This window comes from Dysidea avara, chromosome 11, assembly GCF_963678975.1.
Source record: "Dysidea avara chromosome 11, odDysAvar1.4, whole genome shotgun sequence".
Lineage (NCBI taxonomy): Eukaryota > Metazoa > Porifera > Demospongiae > Dictyoceratida > Dysideidae > Dysidea > Dysidea avara.
The window spans coordinates 3511657-3533334 of record NC_089282.1 but is presented as its reverse complement, the minus strand read 5'-3'; the positions used below and the strand labels follow the sequence as shown (position 1 = coordinate 3533334).

General features: G+C 36.7%; 4 protein-coding genes across 6 annotated transcripts in view; 3 read left to right on the top strand and 1 right to left on the bottom strand.

Annotated features, from left to right (window-relative positions):
- Nucleotides 1-21678, bottom strand: part of LOC136238591 (ectopic P granules protein 5 homolog) — a 53974-nt gene that overhangs the window by 7658 nt on the left and 24638 nt on the right. For both annotated transcript variants that reach the window (XM_066029143.1, XM_066029144.1), the window contains 6 exons: nt 20714-20851; nt 18867-19036; nt 1434-1598; nt 677-800; nt 287-428; nt 30-201 (listed from right to left, as the gene is read on the bottom strand). In XM_066029143.1, the coding sequence (XP_065885215.1) occupies nt 30-201; nt 287-428; nt 677-800; nt 1434-1598; nt 18867-19036; nt 20714-20851 (911 nt within the window). The remainder of the gene's footprint in view (nt 1-29; nt 202-286; nt 429-676; nt 801-1433; nt 1599-18866; nt 19037-20713; nt 20852-21678) is intronic.
- LOC136238597 (uncharacterized) lies at nt 2141-5689 on the top strand. 2 transcript variants are annotated; one of them, XM_066029154.1, is made up of 7 exons: nt 2141-2284; nt 2496-2696; nt 3041-3229; nt 3291-3870; nt 3925-4119; nt 5035-5214; nt 5265-5689. In XM_066029154.1, the coding sequence occupies exons 4-7, from the start codon at nt 3691-3693 to the stop codon at nt 5307-5309; spliced, it is 600 nt and encodes a 199-aa protein (XP_065885226.1). In that variant the 5' UTR covers nt 2141-2284; nt 2496-2696; nt 3041-3229; nt 3291-3690; the 3' UTR covers nt 5310-5689. The 2 variants fall into 2 exon arrangements, with proteins under 2 accessions (XP_065885226.1, XP_065885227.1); XM_066029155.1 differs by lacking the exons at nt 3925-4119; nt 5035-5214; nt 5265-5689 and having other exon boundaries at nt 3291-3486.
- LOC136238598 (uncharacterized) lies at nt 6321-7673 on the top strand. Its single transcript, XM_066029156.1, has 4 exons — nt 6321-6444; nt 6694-6921; nt 7248-7433; nt 7488-7673. The coding sequence occupies exons 1-4, from the start codon at nt 6349-6351 to the stop codon at nt 7551-7553; spliced, it is 576 nt and encodes a 191-aa protein (XP_065885228.1). The 5' UTR covers nt 6321-6348; the 3' UTR covers nt 7554-7673.
- LOC136238600 (uncharacterized) lies at nt 16807-18403 on the top strand. Its single transcript, XM_066029157.1, has 4 exons — nt 16807-16922; nt 17291-17521; nt 17921-18118; nt 18174-18403. Exons 1-4 carry the CDS (start codon nt 16836-16838, stop codon nt 18222-18224), a joined length of 567 nt encoding a protein of 188 aa, XP_065885229.1. The 5' UTR covers nt 16807-16835; the 3' UTR covers nt 18225-18403.

The following is a 21678-nucleotide window of genomic DNA, read 5'->3' as shown; positions in this document are numbered from 1 at the left end:
CTGTTATACTACATTGTAACATACAATACCTGGCTTCTTGTGTCACAACTGCAATATCTCGTGCTACAGTGGCCACCAACAATTCTCGTGAAGCATATATTTGCTCATTGATCACTGGCAGTGGGTTACTAGCTAACACCAGTGGAGGTGGCTTAACTCCTGATACTTTCTTGTGTAGTCTCTTTATAATCCTTGTACCAGCTGTAAAACCAAACGCAAGATGTATAACAAGGACACTTCAGTGTGGTCGCAAGGTGCCTGCGGTCCCACTGTACTGCTATCTTACCTGTATCAGGGTTCAGCACTTTGTTATGGGTTACAAATGGCTTTTGTTTCTGGAATGCTGCCACCTTCACCCAGTCTGAGACAAACTCTAAAGTCTCTTTCTCAATCCTCCACATTGGAACTAGATCCAACCATGGCTGTGCCTAAAATGACACCACAGGATCAACTGTCACCACACTATTAGTATGGATGTGTATAGACTTAAAAGTAAGCGCTGTCTTAACCAGATCTATGAAAGAACACAACCTTCTAGTTAAAAAGACTAATAAACTGTACGCAAAGGGAATACAATGGTCATGTTTCGGTTTTATGTAAATGTACAAATGTTTGACACATTTGCATGACTTATAGCGACTGTAGAGCATTAACTTAACACATGTACAAGACATACATTGTCATAATTGAACAATTGTTGAAGACGCTCAGTGTCATATTGGGGAGGTAGTGAGGGAAGATGTAGAGTGCTCTCATGCAGCATTGGCTCCTCCAACCATCGCAAGAATGTCTGATAAACTCTGCAGGTATAATCACAGATACAAGCACATATGTACACTCACACTACACACATACATGTACACTACATACACAATTGGTCATTGTACATGCTGTATTGGACTATATAACAGTTCTTTTAGAAGTTTACTAACAAGATACTGCAGCCAAAGAGAACTAAGCAATTTAGTAACCCCTCAAGCCGTAGTAACACCCTTGCTGCAGTTGGGATGCTACAGCCTCGGGCCTTCAGGGTTACAGAATTGTTTAGTTCCCTTGGTCTTGGTGTCTAACCATTATATAACAAGTGATAAGTACTGATAACAGCACCACATGACCGATACACCCAGTAAAACAGTACAAGGTGTGTACTCTACTGATCACATTACAAGACTGACTTGTAGTATTCATTTTTTGGGTATTGACATGTCATGAACAGGAGCCCATGAACACCACTAGGTACAACTTGAAACACTTGTGGGCTTCTGATATGAAACATCATAATGAACTTGTCAATACATGTTGAGTGATGCTGTAACATGCCTCATCTATATATATACACTGAATTCCAAATAAATACCTTAATACTTAAAATTGTAAGTTCTCAATTAGAAACATATTATTAGCCTCAAGAGTTACATAACAAGATCACTCACTTAGCCAAGTCTCGGTGATGCTCCTTGTCTGGTGACTCATCAAGATCTTCCGCTTGGGACTGCTTCTGATGGTAAGACGTCGCTTGTGACAATGAACACTTTAATGTTTTAACATCTCCATAATACTCCATCAACCTCTTCCCATAGCTGTCACTCTCAGCAAGCCTGTGAGAATTAAAATATTAGTTTGTGAATTAACAGTTAGCTAATCCGCACACACCCAATGAGCTACTAAATGAAATCATCACAAATTATACGCACCTTAAAACTTAAAATGGACACTAAATAAATTTGAGGGGTTGTCCTTTTTAAAGGTACAACTGAGAGTTAATTTATTATTAACTGTATTGTTGAGAGGTATATAGGAACTGTTTTTTACAGAAAGATGAAATGTACTTTCTGTAAAAAACAAATGTTCTTTACAAGGTGAGCTTTTTATGAAAGAAATTCCACTCTGGAATAGCTTGTACCCCACACCCATGCACACCCTGACACAGACAAGGGCTCGCACTACTAACTAGACCAAACATTGATTTCACAGGTAGCTAACAGTTGGGTGTGTCTCCAATAGGTCTTGTTAGTACACTAACTACAATAGGTAATGTACAGATACACCCAAACCATAGCTGGATAATAGGATAAGCCTAGTCATTGAATCACTACTAAACACTACAACTTGTATATCTTCCATTCCACAAAACATACACCACTGCATGGTTAGTTCAGTTAGTAAAATATTATAGTGGTAGTAGTTAGTGAAGATGGGAGTTGATTTTGAGTTGCCAACTGTGAAGAGATACATTTGTAAACTGTTGGTATTTCCAGAGTTGTTTATCAAGTTTGTCATCTTGGTAAGTACTGTATAATTGAACATTAACACTTTCTTGAAAGGAAAAATATATAAGACATTTGAAATTAATTTAATTTAGCTGTTGATAAATGAAACACAACATATATACTGTACACAACTTGAGGAAAAACTAGACACACGTGATGTTCCATCCAGTAGAATACTTGTGCGGTTATTGTCTTAAAGATAAATGAGTTTTTATTGTTTGGCAGATACTGTCATCTGTTGGTATAGCACTGACATTTGAGTTTGGGTTTGACTATGAAATAACACTGATACCAGAGACATTCTGTGCTGGAGAGATTGCATTTAGGTATTGTATTAACAACATTGGTTGTAACGCTGTAATCATATTGGTGACTGGGGTACTCATATTTATTGACTTGGCAAGAGCATGTCTTGACAACAGACAGGTAACTGTGTTTGTGTAGTGTGTGTTTGTGTAGTGTGCGTTTGTGTGTATGTATTGTGTGCGTGTATTGTGTGTATGTGTATGTGTGCGTAGTGTGCCTGCTCAGGCAAATTACCAAACAGCTGTAATTTTCTAAAATATGCCAAGAACACATACCACAACATATGCACATAACTGACAAGTCAACGGCTTCAGAATTTGTGTGGTATAAAGTCCCTAACAATACAACAAACCTTATACAATAATTTTATAAAAACCTATTCAGTAATTTAGTTAATTAACAAAACCCATTGAGGGTAAAACACTGATACACAGATACCATGTTAAGACTTCAATCTTCTGTAGTGGAAACAAATGGTAGGAGCATTAGTGTTGATAGTATCACTACCCATGGCTGGATACCTGCTGGCGTCATCAGCTCTACTGTTAAAAAATTACATTGATGTATGTGAGAATGATGCAAGATGTACAGATATTGTAGACACACGTTTCCTTGCTGTCCCGATTGTGGGATTCATTGCAGCTATTTTCTATGTAAGTCACGCCTTTTTAAAGAACTGATTTGAATTTAAAATGCTCTTCTATTCTATTTTAGCTGATAATCGCCTTTTCCAGTTTTCTGAGAATCTTATTGAGTCAAGATGATTGATAGAAAGATGATGACATGCATACACTCTCAAAATTCATTTCATATATTATTTTCTGCTGTGCATATTTCAAATTTATTCATAATTTTGTAACCATGTTGAAATTCAAACATATTTTTGATATATACAGTAAATAACTGGAACAATGATACGAACTTTGGACTAGAATGGACTACCAAAATCATAAACAATTTTCTTGATACACTTGAACACATAAAACCTCAATTGGAATGTCATGAAATACCCAATTGAAAACATGTCAAGGTCAGCAGGTATAGAAATATTCACCAAAACTGTCAAGGATTTGATGAACTAGCTGTGATTCCTACCATACTAGTCTACCACACTATGGTATCCAATACAGCTCATGGCTTCAATGTTTCCTGTACAATAACTGAAGATCACTCAAACAACATTCATTTCTTCTTAAGACGTATCATGTTGGAGGATGGCAAGCTACAATCTTTTAAATATTACCTACATGCTTCACTGCACCTCCCTGAATTGTACATCAAGATTTTGGTGATGGTAAGTTTCACAAAGGAGTTGATTCTTATTATTTCATTCACCTTACTTTAACAGTTTGTCATTGGAGTCAATTTGGTGTTGATGATCAAGCTGGGATTCACCACAGGACCATATTGTAATGGAGTTACGGCAGGATATCATGCTGAGAGGTTGTGTACCAATTTCATTAGTTCTAACATACATGCCATCTTGTCGTCCATCTTGCTAATGTTGTTTGACTGTGCTCAGTTGTGGTATGGTAACCAAGAGGTCAGTTATGGTCAGGAATACTATACAATTCTCCAGTAATAAATTGTATTCAAGTCATGTGGACTAACTACAGGATTCTCATTACTAGAAAGTGCACATTGTAATGACCAACAAATTCAAATAGTAATCCCAAATAATTGAGCTAATCAGAATGGCTTCGTATGTGCCTAATGGCAGAAATTGTAGAGATCTTAGAAATAAAAAGTACATACTACACCTGCAGCTATCCTAGTGGACATTTAATCCCTACTTCAGTTATATAGCTTGTCAATCGTATAACTATGACTTAAGCAGGGATTAAATGTCCACTATTATAACTGCAGGTGTAGGCAATCTCTTTTCATTATTGCTATGATACTTACTAAAATTTTTCCTGGCACTTTTTGATCACATTTTTGTAACATGATAGCATATGCCACCTGTCACAAAGTGCTACAAGTAAAGAACAGTACCTCAGCAATACTACAAATATCATGGATGAATCCCATTACAAATATGATATAGTCAACACAAGAAACCATAAATGTGCTACTTGCAAATCAACACCTACGTGGTAGTGTAGAAAGAAAAGGAGGACAAAAGGTGGTTCATGATGCACACGGTGGTTGCTGCTGTGGTAGGTGAAAAGGCATGGCATAGGCTTAAGCAACATTGAACAGTAAAGAAATCAAGTCTATTATAACCTTCTAAGAATGCTTGGCTGAAAGCATCCATTATTGGAAAATTTTATATTTTAAATTTAACAGAGACTCATCGAACCATTAATTTAGCCTTATGCCAACAAATCATAACAGTAGTGAATGCCAACCAATCATAACAGTAGTGAGGCTGGTTTTGGGATGATAAACGTCTAAGTGCAAAACGTATGATCTCTACTATACAGTACTATTGTACTATATAACTATTCCTCTGCAGTGGAAACAGATTGCAGGGATAGTTAACATCATATGCAGTGCAGCCATCACAGTGTGGCTAGTAGTAATCTCCACTTGTCTTCTGACGGATAACTACGTCACTGCTTGCAGTAATGACAATTGCACTGATAAATCATTTCCTCTGATCCCAATGATGGCATATGCGGCTGCTACCTTATGTGTAAGTATGATGTAATGACTGAGTGTTTAAATGATGAAGTTGTATTGTAGTTCTTGGTAACCCTGGTCAGTATGATGAAACTATTGTGCAGGTAAACAAGTGATGAAGGAAAATGTAATAAAACAAGACAGCAGTATGATGAGCTAACGTAAATAGTAGACACAAAGACAGACTGTAATTTACCGATGTTCTAATGCAGGTTTTATTATATTCACAACTTAATAATACAATAGAGTAGTAGACTAGGGTTCTACTTAGCAGTGAATACTGTATAACTTGTTTGGCATTTGTTTTAAAAAAATTGACTTTCAAACTTGAACCACTCTCTCCGTCTGAATGGTTTTCATGGTGAAATCCAAGTCGTGCATCCTAATAACGTGAGTATTAATCGATCCCCACAATCCATTTCGGCCGCAATGTCTATATAATCACTGCCCAGTTGTAGCCTGGTCTACATTTCGGGTGGCTCCTTCAATCTGAGGTGTGAAAGTGTTACATGTCAACTTATAAACCCATATATATTTGCAGTAAACACTCAATGAGAAAGTGAACATATGTTTGTTAAACAGAGCTATATTTTACTGAGTAGCGATACAATAAACACTCATTGACCATAACTGTGGGTACATAATCAACCAGGGAACTTTGGTAACACACCCACACTGGGTTGTAATAATATCCATTAACACTCATCATTTATGGTAATACTTAGTTTATTGTTGGATCACGAGTATAAACCACACAGGAACTATGTTACACAAAACAGAAAGGTGCGGTTCTTTAATTTGCAATAATGCAAGATGTTTGAACAGCATATAAAGTGAACTAGTGTCTGGTCTAGACAGTCTGGACTCAATATTTCCTCATGTGATGAAGTGGCATCACCGCTGCTAAATAAGACTGACAATTCCGAGGTACATTGTAAGCCTGTGCAAACTCCTCATCCATGCAACTTCAACTCATTTGCCTCAAGTTTCCAAACTACACACACAGTAACAACATAACATTCAACAACACTACAAGCAAAGGAAACTGAACATAATACTCCACAACGATTCGTAATGTATATCTGTAAGCATAAAAGTATTAGTACAGTAACAATAACTTAGTCAGTTGACACTTGGGATAACAGAAATGACAGCTGGAATTCATTGTGAGGTGCCATCAGTGAGATCCTACTACAAACGATTGTACTTTGCTCCAGAAATTGTAAGCAAGCTCTTCAGTGTGGTAAGTCAATTGTACACTACATATCAAGCAGGATAGTGAGGTGAAGTCTATAGAAACTTGGAAGAATTAAGATAAGTCCACAAATAATTTAAAATAGTTTAGTAAAACAAAAAAACAGCATTATACTTTTGGTCCCATATGGAGTGTTGCTAGCTTGGTAAGCCGCAGCTTATCAATGAGCTTACCAAGTTACTTTTCTACAGCACAACTCTTATAAAAAACAAGGTATATATACTGTTATGTTTCTAGCCCCTGTCAGCTTCTGCAGTAATCCTGATCACGGAGGAAGGCATCAACACTGATAATCCATTTGAAGATGATCCAAATCTTGTCTGTTATTATGGATCAACCATAGAGGAATACAACAATCACCTCAGAGTGTGTCATAGTGAGCTAGCTACTGGTATTGTGTCACTACTGGTGGCTGTACTGTTGATAATACTGGATCTTACCACGCCATGTTTTATAACTCCATCAGTGAGTGGTGTCCAAATTACTATATGAATGTACACACAATTTTGATGGGCATTATTTTCACTGGTAAAATGAGGACTGCTTATACGTTCTTTGGTACCCAGTTGAGACATCACTCTAGTACACTTCACCAAATGTAGCATGGCATTATTACAGCTCATATTAACAATGGCTCCCAAAAAAACAAATTTTTGGTGATAATAAACTTCGCAAATAGTTAAACTTGCTAGAACGCATGCATGTACAAGCATCTTCTCTCGCAATTTGCACACAGTAAAAACACTACAAGATTTCACAAAGAGATTTACGCAGTGTATACTATTTTACAGTGGAGACAATTAATCACAATCACTGGAGCAATCACATCACTGATAATGGCCATAATATGGACAGTCTCCAGTGTACTGTTACTGATACAGTTCATCGACTATTGTGACAAAGTGGATGATACTTGTAACAAGTACAGCCCATTCTATTATTTGTTAACAGTTAGTGGAATATGTGCACTAGTGTGGGTAAGTATTACATGTACGTATGCTTGTTAAGATGAAGACTTTATTACCATACAGATTTCTACTGTAATCTTACCGATACTACGAGCTATTAAGAAGGCTGTTAACTCGATAAAAAAGTGAATGACAATTTTGAATATGTGTTGCAAACATAGACATTAAATTTTGACTTCTCCAAGATGTGTATACATACAGTGTAGTACAATTGTCATGAGATTCTTCTTGTTCAAACACCTTGATATATTAATGACTGTACAATGAGAGTATTTTAGTACCATAGAGTAACTAAAGTTGGGTTTCATTTATCTGAGCAAATCCATGCAATTATCTGAATATAGCGAGGGATAAAACATACATGAAATGTGTAAAGTGATTTCGTGCTTTTTTATTCCAGAAACAGCCAATGGTGATACTATCTAACCGATTATACTTACCACGAAGCTGTCATCACTCATAAAATTCATGAAAATTTTGTCCCTACATTATGCACAAGAAAAGCTTTTGATTGACACTTAGTTTTCAATGAAACCCTCTAAAGTAGTTTTTTTTATCATTCTATACAAATCTTATGACCTAACATGTGAGTGTGTCATACCTCCTCTGAACGATCAATCGGTGCTGAAACAATAAACCAGCATAAATCAATCTAGTTCAAAGAGTAGTAAAATGTTTAATTCTACTGTTCTTTAAGTCTACGTGCACAACAGAACAAGAGCTAATGTGTTCAATAACTATCAATTGCTAGACACACATCACTAGCAACACCTTAACAATGTACATCCATGCTACCACAAAACAACTTTCTGGAGATGAGGTGAATCAGTATAACTACACTGTAAATTATCAATGGCCCAACATCACAATACATCACAGATACCATGCAATATCCTGTACACAAAAATGTCCACTTGCTGTACCAGGAAGACCCTGGCACAAGCCAATCAAATATACTCAGTCACCATGGTAACTTTGTAACTTTCATAATAATCTAAGTGATGTAGAGTGTCCATTAAAAGCCATGGCTTCTACACCTACTGTATAGCACAAGAGATCTTAAGTAGTTTCCTCTTTAATCTTATCAAGATGCTTGTGTGCTACTATTAAACATTGTCAATGTAGGCTACTGTTACTGCCCAAGTTGTTCATTAAGATTGTTGGCATGGTACTGTATGACCTCAACAGATGGATATTCTAATTGTTTCACGCTATATAATTCATCATCAGTAATGGTCGAGGATGATGAACAAACAATAATTCCCAACAAAATCATATTGGCTATGTTATGGGATATCATGCCGAGAGGATGTGCACTAGTAGTATGACATGTGTACAGTGTAACATCTACTCCATTATCATATCATCAATGTTGACTTTGGCACAATGTGTGGTAACAAACAGGTTAGTGAGAAAAGGGTATATATATATGGTACTGCTCAAATGCAACGTCACCTCGCGAGTGTGAGCAATTAAAAACTCGCTAATTAAAGGGCATGGAACCTGTTTTGCTTGCGAGTATTAGTCCCAAATGAAATGGGATGAATATTTGTGGGTGTCACACTCTTTAATTAGCAAGTGTTTTTAATCGCTCTCATGAGACGACATTGCGTTTGAGCAGTACTGTAATAATTGCTGTACAATTATACACTATCAGGAAATCTGGAGATGTACTGTAAAGTGTCCAGTAAAGAATGTGCAAATGTTAGGCACTCCCAATAGTGTTTATTTGCAGCAACACAATATTCTCACAAAACTCTTCCCTTATTGCTCCTATTTATCTCCAAACAAGATCAAAGTATTCCTCAGGTGACAGCAAATTAAGCTGTTGGTAGAAGTACATGGCAGGAAAGGCTAACTAAATGTTTGGTGTCTGGCTATGCCAAGTTTCTGTTGTTTTCCTAAGCAAGAACTTTATTTGCATTGCTTCAATCTACCCAGCTGTACGATGGGGAACTGGTGATGAAAGCAGCCCACCTAACTGTAACATCAATGGGTACCCTACGGAAGCAAATGTCCAACTGTCCTTGTCTTGTTTAGTATTTTTGGCTTCTCCATGAGACCTGGTCAGTCCTCCTGAGGTTAACTAGTGTTGCCCCAGGAGTAATTGTCTGCACAAAACTCAAGAGGTACACAGGTATCCCAGTGCTGCAGGAATAGCTGTGTCCGCACAGATGTGTTTTGCTTTATTGTGTGCACGTGTGTATGTTGCACATAGTAAGTGTGTGGAGAGCACACATCAAATGTATGAGTACCACTCATACACTATCTTCTCTACAGTACTGTAGAGTAGACACTCATACACTATCTTTTCTACGGTACTGTAGAGTAGACACTCATACACTATCTTCTCTATGGTACTGTAGAGTAGACACTCATACACTATCTTCTCTACGGTACTGTAGAGTACCACTCATACACTATCTTCTCTACGGTACTGTAGAGTAGACACTCATATATTCTACAGTGGAAGAATATTCAGAGACTCTTACAGAATTTTACACAGATTAGGAACGATGGCTAAACGGGACCTTACCTTAATGTGAGGACAAAGGACAGTTTCCAAACAAACATACTAAATGCCAGCACATTTAGCTATACAAGGGCAACATGTCTGCAAGCAAGAAATCTGATTGGCATTATAGTAGAACCTCAGTTACCAAAGTGGCAAAACCACATGTGTGTTCTATTAGAGTAGTTTAAATGTAGGATCAAGGAAAAAAAACGTCAAATCAATACTGTACTTCCAGTGAGTACAAGGACATGTGTCTCAGCTAGTAGAAATCGAATCGACATATGCTGGGCTACGTGATTCACTCTGTATTGACAGTCTTACTTTAGTGACACAGAAATGATAGGATGCTAATGATAAATGTATACTTGACTGCAGAGGAGAGTGGAAATGTTATAAGCACTACTTTAAAATGTTAGACTTGGAATAATAACAGTCACTGCTTTGCTTTATTAGATAAGTTCTTCAATGGTCCTGGGTTCAGGTTAGTAACTTGTAAACAAATCAAACTGGTCACTTTAGTAGTGGGGGGTAGGGGGTGGGGGAGGATGAAGATCTTGTGTATGTGACTAGACTCCATGCAGATGGCTGTTGTGATGAATGAACATTTTGCTGTCAGGAAAATGTCAATCGGACCATACCTATCATTGCTAGGATTGAAACATACAATAGCAACAAAATACTCTAATAGAACATTCACTTGTACGTTAGTGATGTGGCTGGCTGAATTGTTTTGTACATTCTTCAAATTTCATTTTATAGCTCCTCTGCTATCTTAGTAAGAGGACTGCCAATATTTCAGTCTTTTACGATGAATAGTCTTGGAGTTATAGTGCTAGACATTTGGAACAGCAAAAAATTCAATTTGTACAGCAACAATATGGCAAATAAATTACAAGTGCTTCATTTAATCAATCATAGCTCATGACTGAAACAAACCACAAACATGGGACTTGGCCCAATCTGTTCACTATGAACTGACAAAGCCATCATGGTGTAGTGCTTTTCCCATGTGCACAAAAAAGAAGGCCATTTCAACAATAGAATGATGACAGTAAACTCTATTTCTACCATATCATAAATAAGTGTGTGTACAAACACGTAATAAAGGTTTTTTTTACTCTCAGGCAAATCTGATGATATATAGGTTTTATTGATTTGAGCTTTGTTTCACTATGTGCCCAAGTGATTAAGATGTGTGTACAGTTAGTACATTAAACACAATAGTGTAGTCAAACTTGAGAGTAAATGTTTATATTAAACTCCAAGTCCAATGGTTCCTAACACTCATTGGTACATGCATGGGTGCAGCACATGAATCTTCAAAATAACAGTGGAATATGAAGTGGTCATTTTAAGAATTAAGTAACCATTCACCAAACACCAGTAGAGATGTAGCTGCCACCCAACAGGTAAGCTTTGGGCTCCTGATATCATACAGTACGATAGTTACTGTATAGTAGGGACCACAAAGGAGTAGGCGTGGCCCATGAAACAATATCACCCAAAAACAGCCTCAATTTCCCCCTGACGATGTAGGTAAAACAAGCTTTCAGATTGACCCAAAATGCTTTCAACAAGTTGCTACGGAATTTTAAAAATAATTTATTTAATGAAATTTTCTAGTGACTGCCTGCCGGCCTGATACCTTCAGACAAGTGTAACTCGATAACGGCTAAGGATACGGGATTGATTTTTTCACTGTTCGATGTTGCTTCGGCCTGACAGGTGCCTTTTGGCATACCGCAGTACGTACAATGCATTCTTCATGGACTTACCAGTATCCTCCTATGTATCCCATTCATCTTTGCTGACAGCAAAAAGTGTCAATTTGGCGATAGCACGTGATGGCTTCCCTTCGTAACGGAAATCATCCGTATTTGTCATAGTGGCTATTTTGATAGCAGAAGTGCTTCTCAAATAGTTCTTGATTTGAAATGCTGTGTAATGGGTTGAACATAGCTGACAACAAAGCGTAATGGATACTTCAGTTTTCAGACAATAATTGGGACGCGCGGTGCCATTTCAGATGCGATATGCATGGGTTCACCAGTCATAATAATTGTTTACAAAAAAAGTTAACAAAGTACACAAAAAATTTGTAATTATCAACTAGAGTAGGAATTATAGCACATTGATAAAAAGTACTGAAACAAGTTGGAGTAGTGGACGATATTAAATCACAGTAAAACAATAAGAAGTGTTATATCCCTACTGTGCTCAAGATACCATAATGGAAATGCACAGTAGGGATATAACACTTCTTATTGTTATACTGTGACTTAATATTGTACACTACTCCAGCTTGTTTCAGTACTTTTTATCGATGTGCTATGGTCCCTGCTCTAGTTGAAAATTCAAAAATTTTCTGTGTACTTGTTTATATTGTAATGGTCAACAGACACCTATCCCGACACACTACTAGTACATGTATACCTCATAGACAGTAATAAAATGTGGCTTCAGAGCATTGTGCATACAATCAAATCCATTTAAAATTTGGTACTGACAACTAATACCACATAGCGAAAAGGAGAAAGAAAGTAATAAATAATCAACAAACACAAAACAACTGTAAAACTTTCATCCATGACACTGCCTTCATATTACAAATATGATAACAAGGCAGCCAGTTAAGAATAGAGAATTTTTGTGAGACAATACCACGGTGAGATTCATCCACACATAAATACTACAAATATTAGACGGCACCCAACATTACATTAGCAAATCTACAGAGATAATACCCTCAAGAGGAGTGGAGCTAAAATGCCAACAACTTGGGAACTATGTTGTGGCAAGCAGGAAGAACAGATGGAGGAAGACAGAGCTGAAGAAGCAAACAAGAAAGTTGAGTATCTGGAACTGCCTGAAATCACTGCATACATCAGACACATCATCCTCTCTCCTTCAACCATAATGAAAATATCTATATTTGTAAGTAGAAACTCTATTATATTGTAATATATACTACAAGTATTGTTCTATAGCTTCTCTCCTTGATTTGCTTTGTAATGATACTGGCTGAAAGTGTTAGAACTACAGAGGTGATAACCACTAGAGAAACGACGTCACAATTTGTCCGTGCTGACGGCAGTAATGTGACTGCACTAACTGATGTCACCGTTCAAGTTTTCATCGAAAATTTATGCAGTGGCAAAAATGCTGATAACGAAGACAACACAGAGAATATGTTTCATAGGAATGGCTGCAGGCCTCGGATCTTCATTTGTTTCCATTGTGTTAATACAGCTGGATCTTCTTATACCGTGTATTGGGTATTTAAAGGTAATCTCCCACACAAAGAAACTTGCATCATTTTAAAGTACTTTTACTAGTGGAAGAGATTGGCAAACGCTGGACTGGTGATATTCTCAACCATGCTTGCTGTGTTTTGGTTGATCACAAGCTCCTTGCTAGCAAATTTGTTCAGGGATGCTTGTGAAATAGGTGTCTCCGACAACAGGTGTATATCCAGTGAAGATGACTTCATCGCTGTTCCTGTAGTTGGGTTTGTCAACATGTTACTATGGGTAGGCAAGCTACTACTGTAAAATTCATGTACTAATAATTTTTTTTTAAAATTTCTAGATCCATGTTGGGTTGATATCTCTGGTATGGCTGATTAGGACAAGACATGATGAACACTAAACATACTCACATCATTAACATAACTTTGTAGTTGTTTACATACAATCTTAAGACAGAAACCATATTGCATACTGAATATAACAGTATTCCAGAATCCTTAGGTATTTAGGTATGTCAATCTAAGACATTGGGTTATAATAAGATTAGCATAATCAAGTTAAGAGATAGCTGTGGGGTAAATACTGGTGCTTCATAAAAATCAGACCACCACTGAATAAATACCATTACAACCACCAAGTACTACACAGCAAAATTAAAAAAAAATGATCTTGCTTGGGAGCCATCAGGTTGCCGAACAGTAAAAGCACCATTGGCAAGAAGAGGAACGTCTTCTCTACTATCGCTTGCTTTTGAAAATTAACCCTAACTCGGGCATAAATGACTACTGAACTTGTCCATGTAATATTGTATCACTTGATATAAAAAATCATTAGTAACTAAAAATGGCTGGCCTAGCAGACCAGAAACAAAATTGAGACTTGCCAAAACATGTCAATATTACTGTACGGAGGGAAACTTTGGAGGAGGAAAAATTTGGCGAATCAAGCAAAATATCATTGTTGGTGAAATAAAATTGGCAAATTGTTAGCAAAGTGCACGCCCTAATTAATTAATTAGATTACTAATCGCTGTGCTTGAAGCAAGGATCTGGAGTGCCATGCTTCTTTGGCACTTGGAGTAGGCGATCAACTAAAAGGTAATACTATATAGACCGTAAATCTACACCCTCTGGAATAGTGAATATTGTACTTGATATGGTAGCACTCGCTCGCACTCGCTATATATACTTGTCATGCCCGTTTCGAGGTGAGGTCATGGATACAGCTAGCCACCTAGTGAAGTAGTCGAGGCAGGCTTGGCTCTAGTTTGATGCCTGGCCCAGTAGCCCTTGGTTGAGTAGAAAATTGTAATAGTTCGAGACTTGGTTTGCTGTTTTCTTCACTAGCAAAATATTCGGATGGGGAAAATTTGGCGAATTCATGGTCATTCGTCAAATTCACCAAATTTTAATGGCACCAAAGTTTCCCTCCATACGGTAGTACATTGTTGCTAGTGTGAGTTATTTAAACAACTCTATAACAAAAGTTTTAATATACTCTTGTAGAGCATTAAGTAGAGAACAGAATTTCACATGTGTGTGATTAAGCACTAGCTTTACTTGGGCTTTGATACTGTTAGTGTAAACCATTTTCATGTCTTTAATTAAAAAATGTGAGCATAATCTTTAACAAAATTAGTGAAAACGTACTCGTTTCTAGTAGGAGACAAGCCTGTGAAGGTAATGAAGGTTTGCCATCTACAACCAACTTTTATTGTAACTGCTTAAAATAATTACTGACAGATGCTACAAATGAGATGGTACTACTGTTCTATCAGTTTTCAACAACCATCCATAACCCATCATATTAACAGTTTGACCACTAAACCAGGTGGATATGAGGTAACACAATTAGATCATATTAGTCCTAAACCAAATGACCTTTAGGCTACATGATCTGATAACCAATGAGAATAGTCCTTTTCTAAAATAAATGTTGAAATAGTTATGCAGAGGATGTTTATATCAATCGTATCTCTATCACCTACCAAGTTAGTTGACAACAACGATCATGAGAGAATTCAGCTGAGCATGACACTCACTACAAACAATCTCTAATAACAAAGTTAACAATTAGAAGGCATGATAATTTTATTGTTGAACTAAACAACTGATAACCTACATTTTCAAGAGAAGCAAGTTGATATTATGCTACTTCTAAACACCAGGCACCCATGCAGTTAATACTATCCCATTCTAACTGTAAATAGGTAATTAATCAACCATGTATTTATATCCATGCTATTGCTATTATTAATTCAGCTGGATAGTCAGATTTGTAAATACTGTAATTTAGCGTATATCATAATTCATGAATTATATCGTAATTTGGTAATTACATTGCTATGCACTACTAATGAAGCATAACTCTAACAAACCACTTTAAACTGCAAATTATACACAGAAGTATCTTCTCAACTGTTTTATGGTGTATCTATCATGTTTTCTCACGCAAATTGTTTAGAGAAAGCCTCAAACTGTCCTTCATTTTTGTTCACGTATGTACAGGACATGCCCCTTTCTCTTCAAAGGAATTTGTTACTTCTGGTATCCTACAAAGCTTATTACACTGTTCTTTTGGTGATATTATATCCACATAGCCCATTACGAAAGTTGTTTACAATGTGTTCTTTAACCTGTTTAACTTTTTTGAAATAGCGGCCTCAACATAAAGCTTAGGTTCTTGAAAGTGTAATAAAAGATTTATAAAGCCTTTATTTCACATATACAGGCTACTTTTGACACAAAAAACTATTAGCTCATGTGGGTCTCTCTCTCACAGTCACACTCACACACAAAGTTAGTTATTACAGTGGCGCAGGTGAAAAGAGCCACTATGTTTCTTGCATACTCTCTTGTGCTGAGGTACTCCATCCTGGCTCACAACACCAAGATGGGTTACCAGCAAGTCCAATCTGGTCTGCACCAAGTCCAATCTGGTCTGCACCACACGGTGCAAACCTGCAGGGGGGATCATAATAGTCAGCAATTTACCGCAACAAAACTGTTCTTGACTGTTTGGTCGCGTTACCGGGAATCACTACGGGGAAGTGTGCTGACTATCGCGCTTAAAAGTACACACACACGCAGACATTTTTTTTTTACAAAACAATTACAGTAACAAGGTGGCTGTAGGGCATGCGCCTGGTTTAAAATATGTCGCAATCGCTTTATATTCTTAAAGTTGCAAATAAAGAGCACTTGACTTTATGAAAGGTACACCAATTCTGTTATTTAAAATGAAATTAGGTGGAGTGATTGATGTAACATTCCAATTCAGCCAACACATTTTGTAGTTAGTACAAGAAACTGGTCTGACAAGCAACCTTTTAACTTGGGAGCCAACACCCATTACCTAGCCAACTAATTTTAATTTACAGTTAATTTACAACCATACTAATTCAGAGAACATCTGCTACATAATTCAAACAAGAATTGTAAATCCAATACTTTTAGCAATGAAATCAAATAAATCTTATGTAAATAAGTCTAATTACAATAGAATACCAGCAGTTAGAGTCACCACAACAAAGCAACCATTAACAGAAGCCACACACTGATCAACTCAGCTGTATAATCACCAGCTACACGGTATAAAAAGCCACCAGTCTCCAAAACTAGGTCACAATCCTTCTGTGACAAGTTAACAATGGAAGAACTGATGTTACCCAGTGTTACCAAGTATATTAGAGGGCTACTGGTCAGGGCAGACTTCATTCTAAAGATAGCAGTAATGGTAGGTCATGAGACATTGTATGCTTTAGTGAGGATAGGTGATTCCAGCTGCTGTAATAGGATTAGCTATGCATGGCAGAATCTTACGAGTAGTGTACTTCTCAAGTCTCCAGCTAAGTAGCCAGCCCATACTGAGGTTTCCAACTGTCTATCTTAGCATCATATGTATTTCTTACTAAAAAGGAAGACAAACAGTTTTGGGTTACAGAATCTAACAAAGTTTCAACTGAACAAATTAAAATATTGCAAATAAGATCAATCCACAAATCCTTTCAAGATTGTCGTTGCTATTTAAAGCCAGCAAACCTGCACACTTCTATGCATAGAAAAATAAGAAATATTTTAATCACTCTCTCTCTGTTGCTTTAGATTGCATCAGCTGCAGCAGTAGCTGCGATAGTTGAGGAGGGATTTTCCCAGTCAGAGAACAAGAGGGTCTGTAATGCTGCCTATCCCACAATGGACGATGGTGATGATAATGGACGTGAAGAAGCTCCTCGTGTTTGTAACAATGGACTAGCTACAGCAATTACCTCCATCTTTACTGCAGCCGTTGTGCTACAACTAGAAGTGTTGAGACCTTGTCTCATCAGTAACTCTGTAAGTTGTACGATTAAGTATTGAGGTGACCATACTAAGGTCGTAAAGTACACTTTGGGAACTACATCATGTTTGACATGGTCACTATAATGAGGTGGTCCTATTAATGAGGTCACTGTTGAGTGGCCCTATTTGATATGACCTTGAGAAATTTGTTACGTGTTTGTACATAACATGATTAGTAACTCGTACGCAATTGCATTGCTCCACAATGCCAAGTAGTCTTACTAAGGAGGTGGTCTTTAAATAAGATTTTACTTTGATTTATACATATTTCATGTGATCATCTAAAGTTGATGGCTATTCTAATTACAATCCACCACTCTTAATGTTCCTGATGATGGTTTGCTCATTGACCTAAACCACATACAAGTAACTATAGAATTTCTTATGTTACAGTGGAAGAGACTGGTGTTATCCGTATCAGTAATATTTGAGGCAATCACTATTGTCTTATGGGCCATCAGTAGTGCACTACTGACTGAATTATACTGGGAGTATTGTGAATTGAAGAAGGATAATGGTGAAAAATGTGGATCAAAAGATCAACGATTTATAGCAGTACCGATACTTGGATTTGTGTGTCTTGGTGGCTGGGTAAGATCACGACTGATTACTAATGTCGATAAATACATCACATATTTCTTTGCAGTTTGTGCTAGGAGCCATAGCAGTGCTTCGGTTGATCTTCAAAAAGTATTAACTGCAATTTATTTCTACTTACCAAATATCATTTTTATATGTGAAGAAGTGCTTTGTATCTATACTATGTAACCTGTATGTAAGAGTGTAATGTATACGTGTTTCAATATACCTTGTAGTAAAGATTAATCCTGTAACTACATGTAAGTCTGAATGGAAATAAATATGAATATGTAATTCAACTCTATAATGACATTCTTGAACAGAACAGCTGTTCACTGTGCTGCAAGGTAACGAGCCAACTTACATGAGATAGTAGATTATTTAGCCAATACATCAAAGGGTTTGGTTTGTGTTGGAACAACAATTGACAACATTCACAGCTATCAATATTGATATACAAATTGTTGTACAATTAGTAGTGGACATTACTACACATATCAACAGGGCTGAGTGGCTGGTAACAACTAACTACTACAACATGTACTACACTGAACACATTCACAAGATGATTAAGTTATTGGAAATTAATCACACACACAGTAAGTTGATAAGAGACAAACAACGTGAGCACATTGAGTGACTCTTCTAGTTACCATCGCATATCTGCATAGCATGCACACATACTACACACACACACGCACGTACACACATGCACGTACACACATATGAACATAATTTACAATACACACAAACACAGCACCTTGATTCCAATATTGGTCGTTGCAGATAGAGCAGGAAGAATCTCTGCCACACTAGAGGCAATATGGGATGAGATGGAGGCAACTGTGATGCAAACGAGGCCCATCGGTATATACAGAAATGATTACACAGAAACGAGCCACCAGGCTTCTTCATCTCTGTCAAGGCTCTCTACAGGAATTCAACACATAAATAATATCAATCTAGAAATATAAAAAAACCCAATAAATTATCAGTACAAGCCACTATACAGAATAGTGATACATGATACACTGCAAACAATACATCACTACTATCAGTACTATGTATAGAGTGACAATACGATACATGTATCATTATATGATATTACATATATCGTACTAAGAAATTAAAAAGTGTATAGACTAACAGTAGACTTCCTTGTTCAGTACCTACACACTACTCCATTGCACTGTTATATATGACCGTCTCAGCGAAAACCTGTCTAGTTCACACAAGCATGTGTTTTGAGAAAAATGAAATATAAAAAAAAAGATTGGTGAAATTATACGTGTTACAAAAAAATTTTTTAATGCAAGGTTTAATCGAGCCATTACTCAGGAAAGGAAGTATTAAATCGATTAAACCTATACACCATCTTATTCGCCTACTCATGGGGAGTTTGAAAATCTTTGCTTCATTTCTGTAGCCTCAATGATTTGCGTATCATGTGCGATGCGGTAGACGTAAACAAAATCGTTGCTGTTTCTTTGACAAAACTGCCTTCATACTCCTATGCGCAAATGACTCCAGGGCTAAAACTATACCTTGGTTGATCTACCAATCCATGGTGAACATTGTAAGCCAAATTCCAGCTTTGTAAACTAATCCAAATAGGAGTTATGGCTGCGAATGTAAGCGCCTGTAGTTTATTTTTAGTATAGTCACTGTACAAATCGATTTCCTTGTTCTTCTTATTTTCTAGTACTATAATTCTAAAACTACTCGCCATAATCGACTGAAACTTTGGTGAACCATTCCTTGGACAATGCAGAGAATGCTGAGAAATTTGAAAAAAAAAATCGGAGGTTGTGCGAACTAGACAGGTTTTCACTGAGATGGTCACATATAGCAAGCTTACAGAATCTATAGTAAACTGTAAACTATCGAGTTACACGCATTCTGAATAGCACAAATGTGAGACCTTCATGATTTGTAGCTGCATGACCAATACACCACATTAATATACACAGCTGGAAATTTTAAAATCTTTATATGACATGCATAACACCAGTACAGCAACTATCATACATTGCAATGGGATAAATGCCTCCAAGTGCATCAAAGTTATTACAAAGAGAGTAACAGAACAAGCTGTTCTCACAAGCCCTTGCTAAACATTTTGACGAACAAATTGTCAATTTGTGAGGTGAATAAATTCTTCTCTTCAAACAGTTACAGTACATGTACAAATGCCGACAACATAATTGCTATTAAGGGTGGATAGTCTATCAGCTGATGTACCAGTCAATACCATACTACACTAATGGAAGTTCTGTAAGGTGTCTACATCAAACTCAAATAAGAATGATATGCCTTAATCATCAAATACCAAACTGAAGTAAACAGCTGAAGTTATAGAAGAATCCAAAGTCTTGCAAAGGAACGCCGCAAACTTATAAAACAAAAACACCCAGAAAAAAAACTTCTACACAGAAACCTCTTGACACCTTGATAATCATGACATATTTGTATTAGTGTACACACATTTAAGCCCCTGAAATCAAGAGTCTTAGACACCTTAACAAGAACACACATTCAACTTCCAAAGTTTATGCATACCACTGTGCAATTTAGCTAGCCTCACTAACACACAGACATTTCTCTCACCTTTAAAGCAGCATCAACGGTGGCCTTGTGATTGCTCTTTAGCTGTCTCAGTAGTGCAGTCCAGTAACCTTCATTCTGCTCGTACATCTGTTCTGCTGACAATGCATCATAGGCCAAATACGGGAACTCTTTTAATGGCTAGTGTAGACAATAATAAATAGAGCATAAATATACCAGAAATAACAGAAACATAGTAACTATAACAATTAAATCAAAATATCCATGTAATGAACTATGTATTACACCCTGTACATATACCACTGAAGAATCAATTACTCCTTAAGATTATTTTAATCTGATATGACTCCAATACAATTATACAATTACCCCTAACATGTGTACACTAACACTTACACCTAACAATTACTAGTGAACACTTTATAATTACTGTGAGACCACAAGAACAATTGGCATGCTTCTATGCTATTTCTTGATCAACATAAAAGCACCTGTGAACAGATACATTCCCGCTATTAGTATGCACAGTGTAGCTTATAGCTTAGCTTGTGTCTTGTAGCTCTTGTAGACGATCCTCTCATTCCATAGACAATTGACCACACTAATTCTGAAACAACTATTGCAGAGTCTTCCTTAAAGAGCAATAGAGCAGTACTCTATTTTGCTGGGAAAAACCCTGTATTAGCGATTTTACTATTTCAGTATCCTGAACAAATTTTTTTCTGGTATCCTAAGGATAGTGATATCATCTTGCACTTGTTGGAAAAACTTATATATATGTATATATACACCACATCTTTGATCACATACAAATTGAATCTCAATAAGAACAGTGTGTGGTTTTAATACATAATAATAGAATCACTACAACTACAGTTGAGTATCATTTCATTATACCGCTAATCTTCTTGCAGAATTACAAATCTTTAAAAGGTATTTAACTCTTTTTCATCTACTGGGAATCTAGTTGGTAATGGCTGACAAGCTCTGAAGAAATTACTTCAACT

What these genes read in the sequence shown, in the direction of transcription:
- LOC136238597 (XM_066029154.1), top strand. Translation starts at nt 3,691, where the DNA reads ATGGTATCCAATACAGCTCATGGCTTCAATGTTTCCTGTACAATAACT. An exon ending in TGTGGTATGGTAACCAAGAG is followed by an intron (nt 4,120 to 5,034) that starts GTCAGTTATGGT and finishes ATTCCTCTGCAG; the next exon opens with TGGAAACAGATTGCAGGGAT. An exon ending in ATGCGGCTGCTACCTTATGT is followed by an intron (nt 5,215 to 5,264) that starts GTAAGTATGATG and finishes GTTGTATTGTAG; the next exon opens with TTCTTGGTAACCCTGGTCAG.
- LOC136238598 (XM_066029156.1), top strand. Translation starts at nt 6,349, where the DNA reads ATGACAGCTGGAATTCATTGTGAGGTGCCATCAGTGAGATCCTACTAC. An exon ending in TAAGCAAGCTCTTCAGTGTG is followed by an intron (nt 6,445 to 6,693) that starts GTAAGTCAATTG and finishes TTATGTTTCTAG; the next exon opens with CCCCTGTCAGCTTCTGCAGT. An exon ending in CATGTTTTATAACTCCATCA is followed by an intron (nt 6,922 to 7,247) that starts GTGAGTGGTGTC and finishes ACTATTTTACAG; the next exon opens with TGGAGACAATTAATCACAAT.
- LOC136238600 (XM_066029157.1), top strand. Translation starts at nt 16,836, where the DNA reads ATGGAAGAACTGATGTTACCCAGTGTTACCAAGTATATTAGAGGGCTA. An exon ending in TTCTAAAGATAGCAGTAATG is followed by an intron (nt 16,923 to 17,290) that starts GTAGGTCATGAG and finishes CTGTTGCTTTAG; the next exon opens with ATTGCATCAGCTGCAGCAGT. An exon ending in CTTGTCTCATCAGTAACTCT is followed by an intron (nt 17,522 to 17,920) that starts GTAAGTTGTACG and finishes CTTATGTTACAG; the next exon opens with TGGAAGAGACTGGTGTTATC.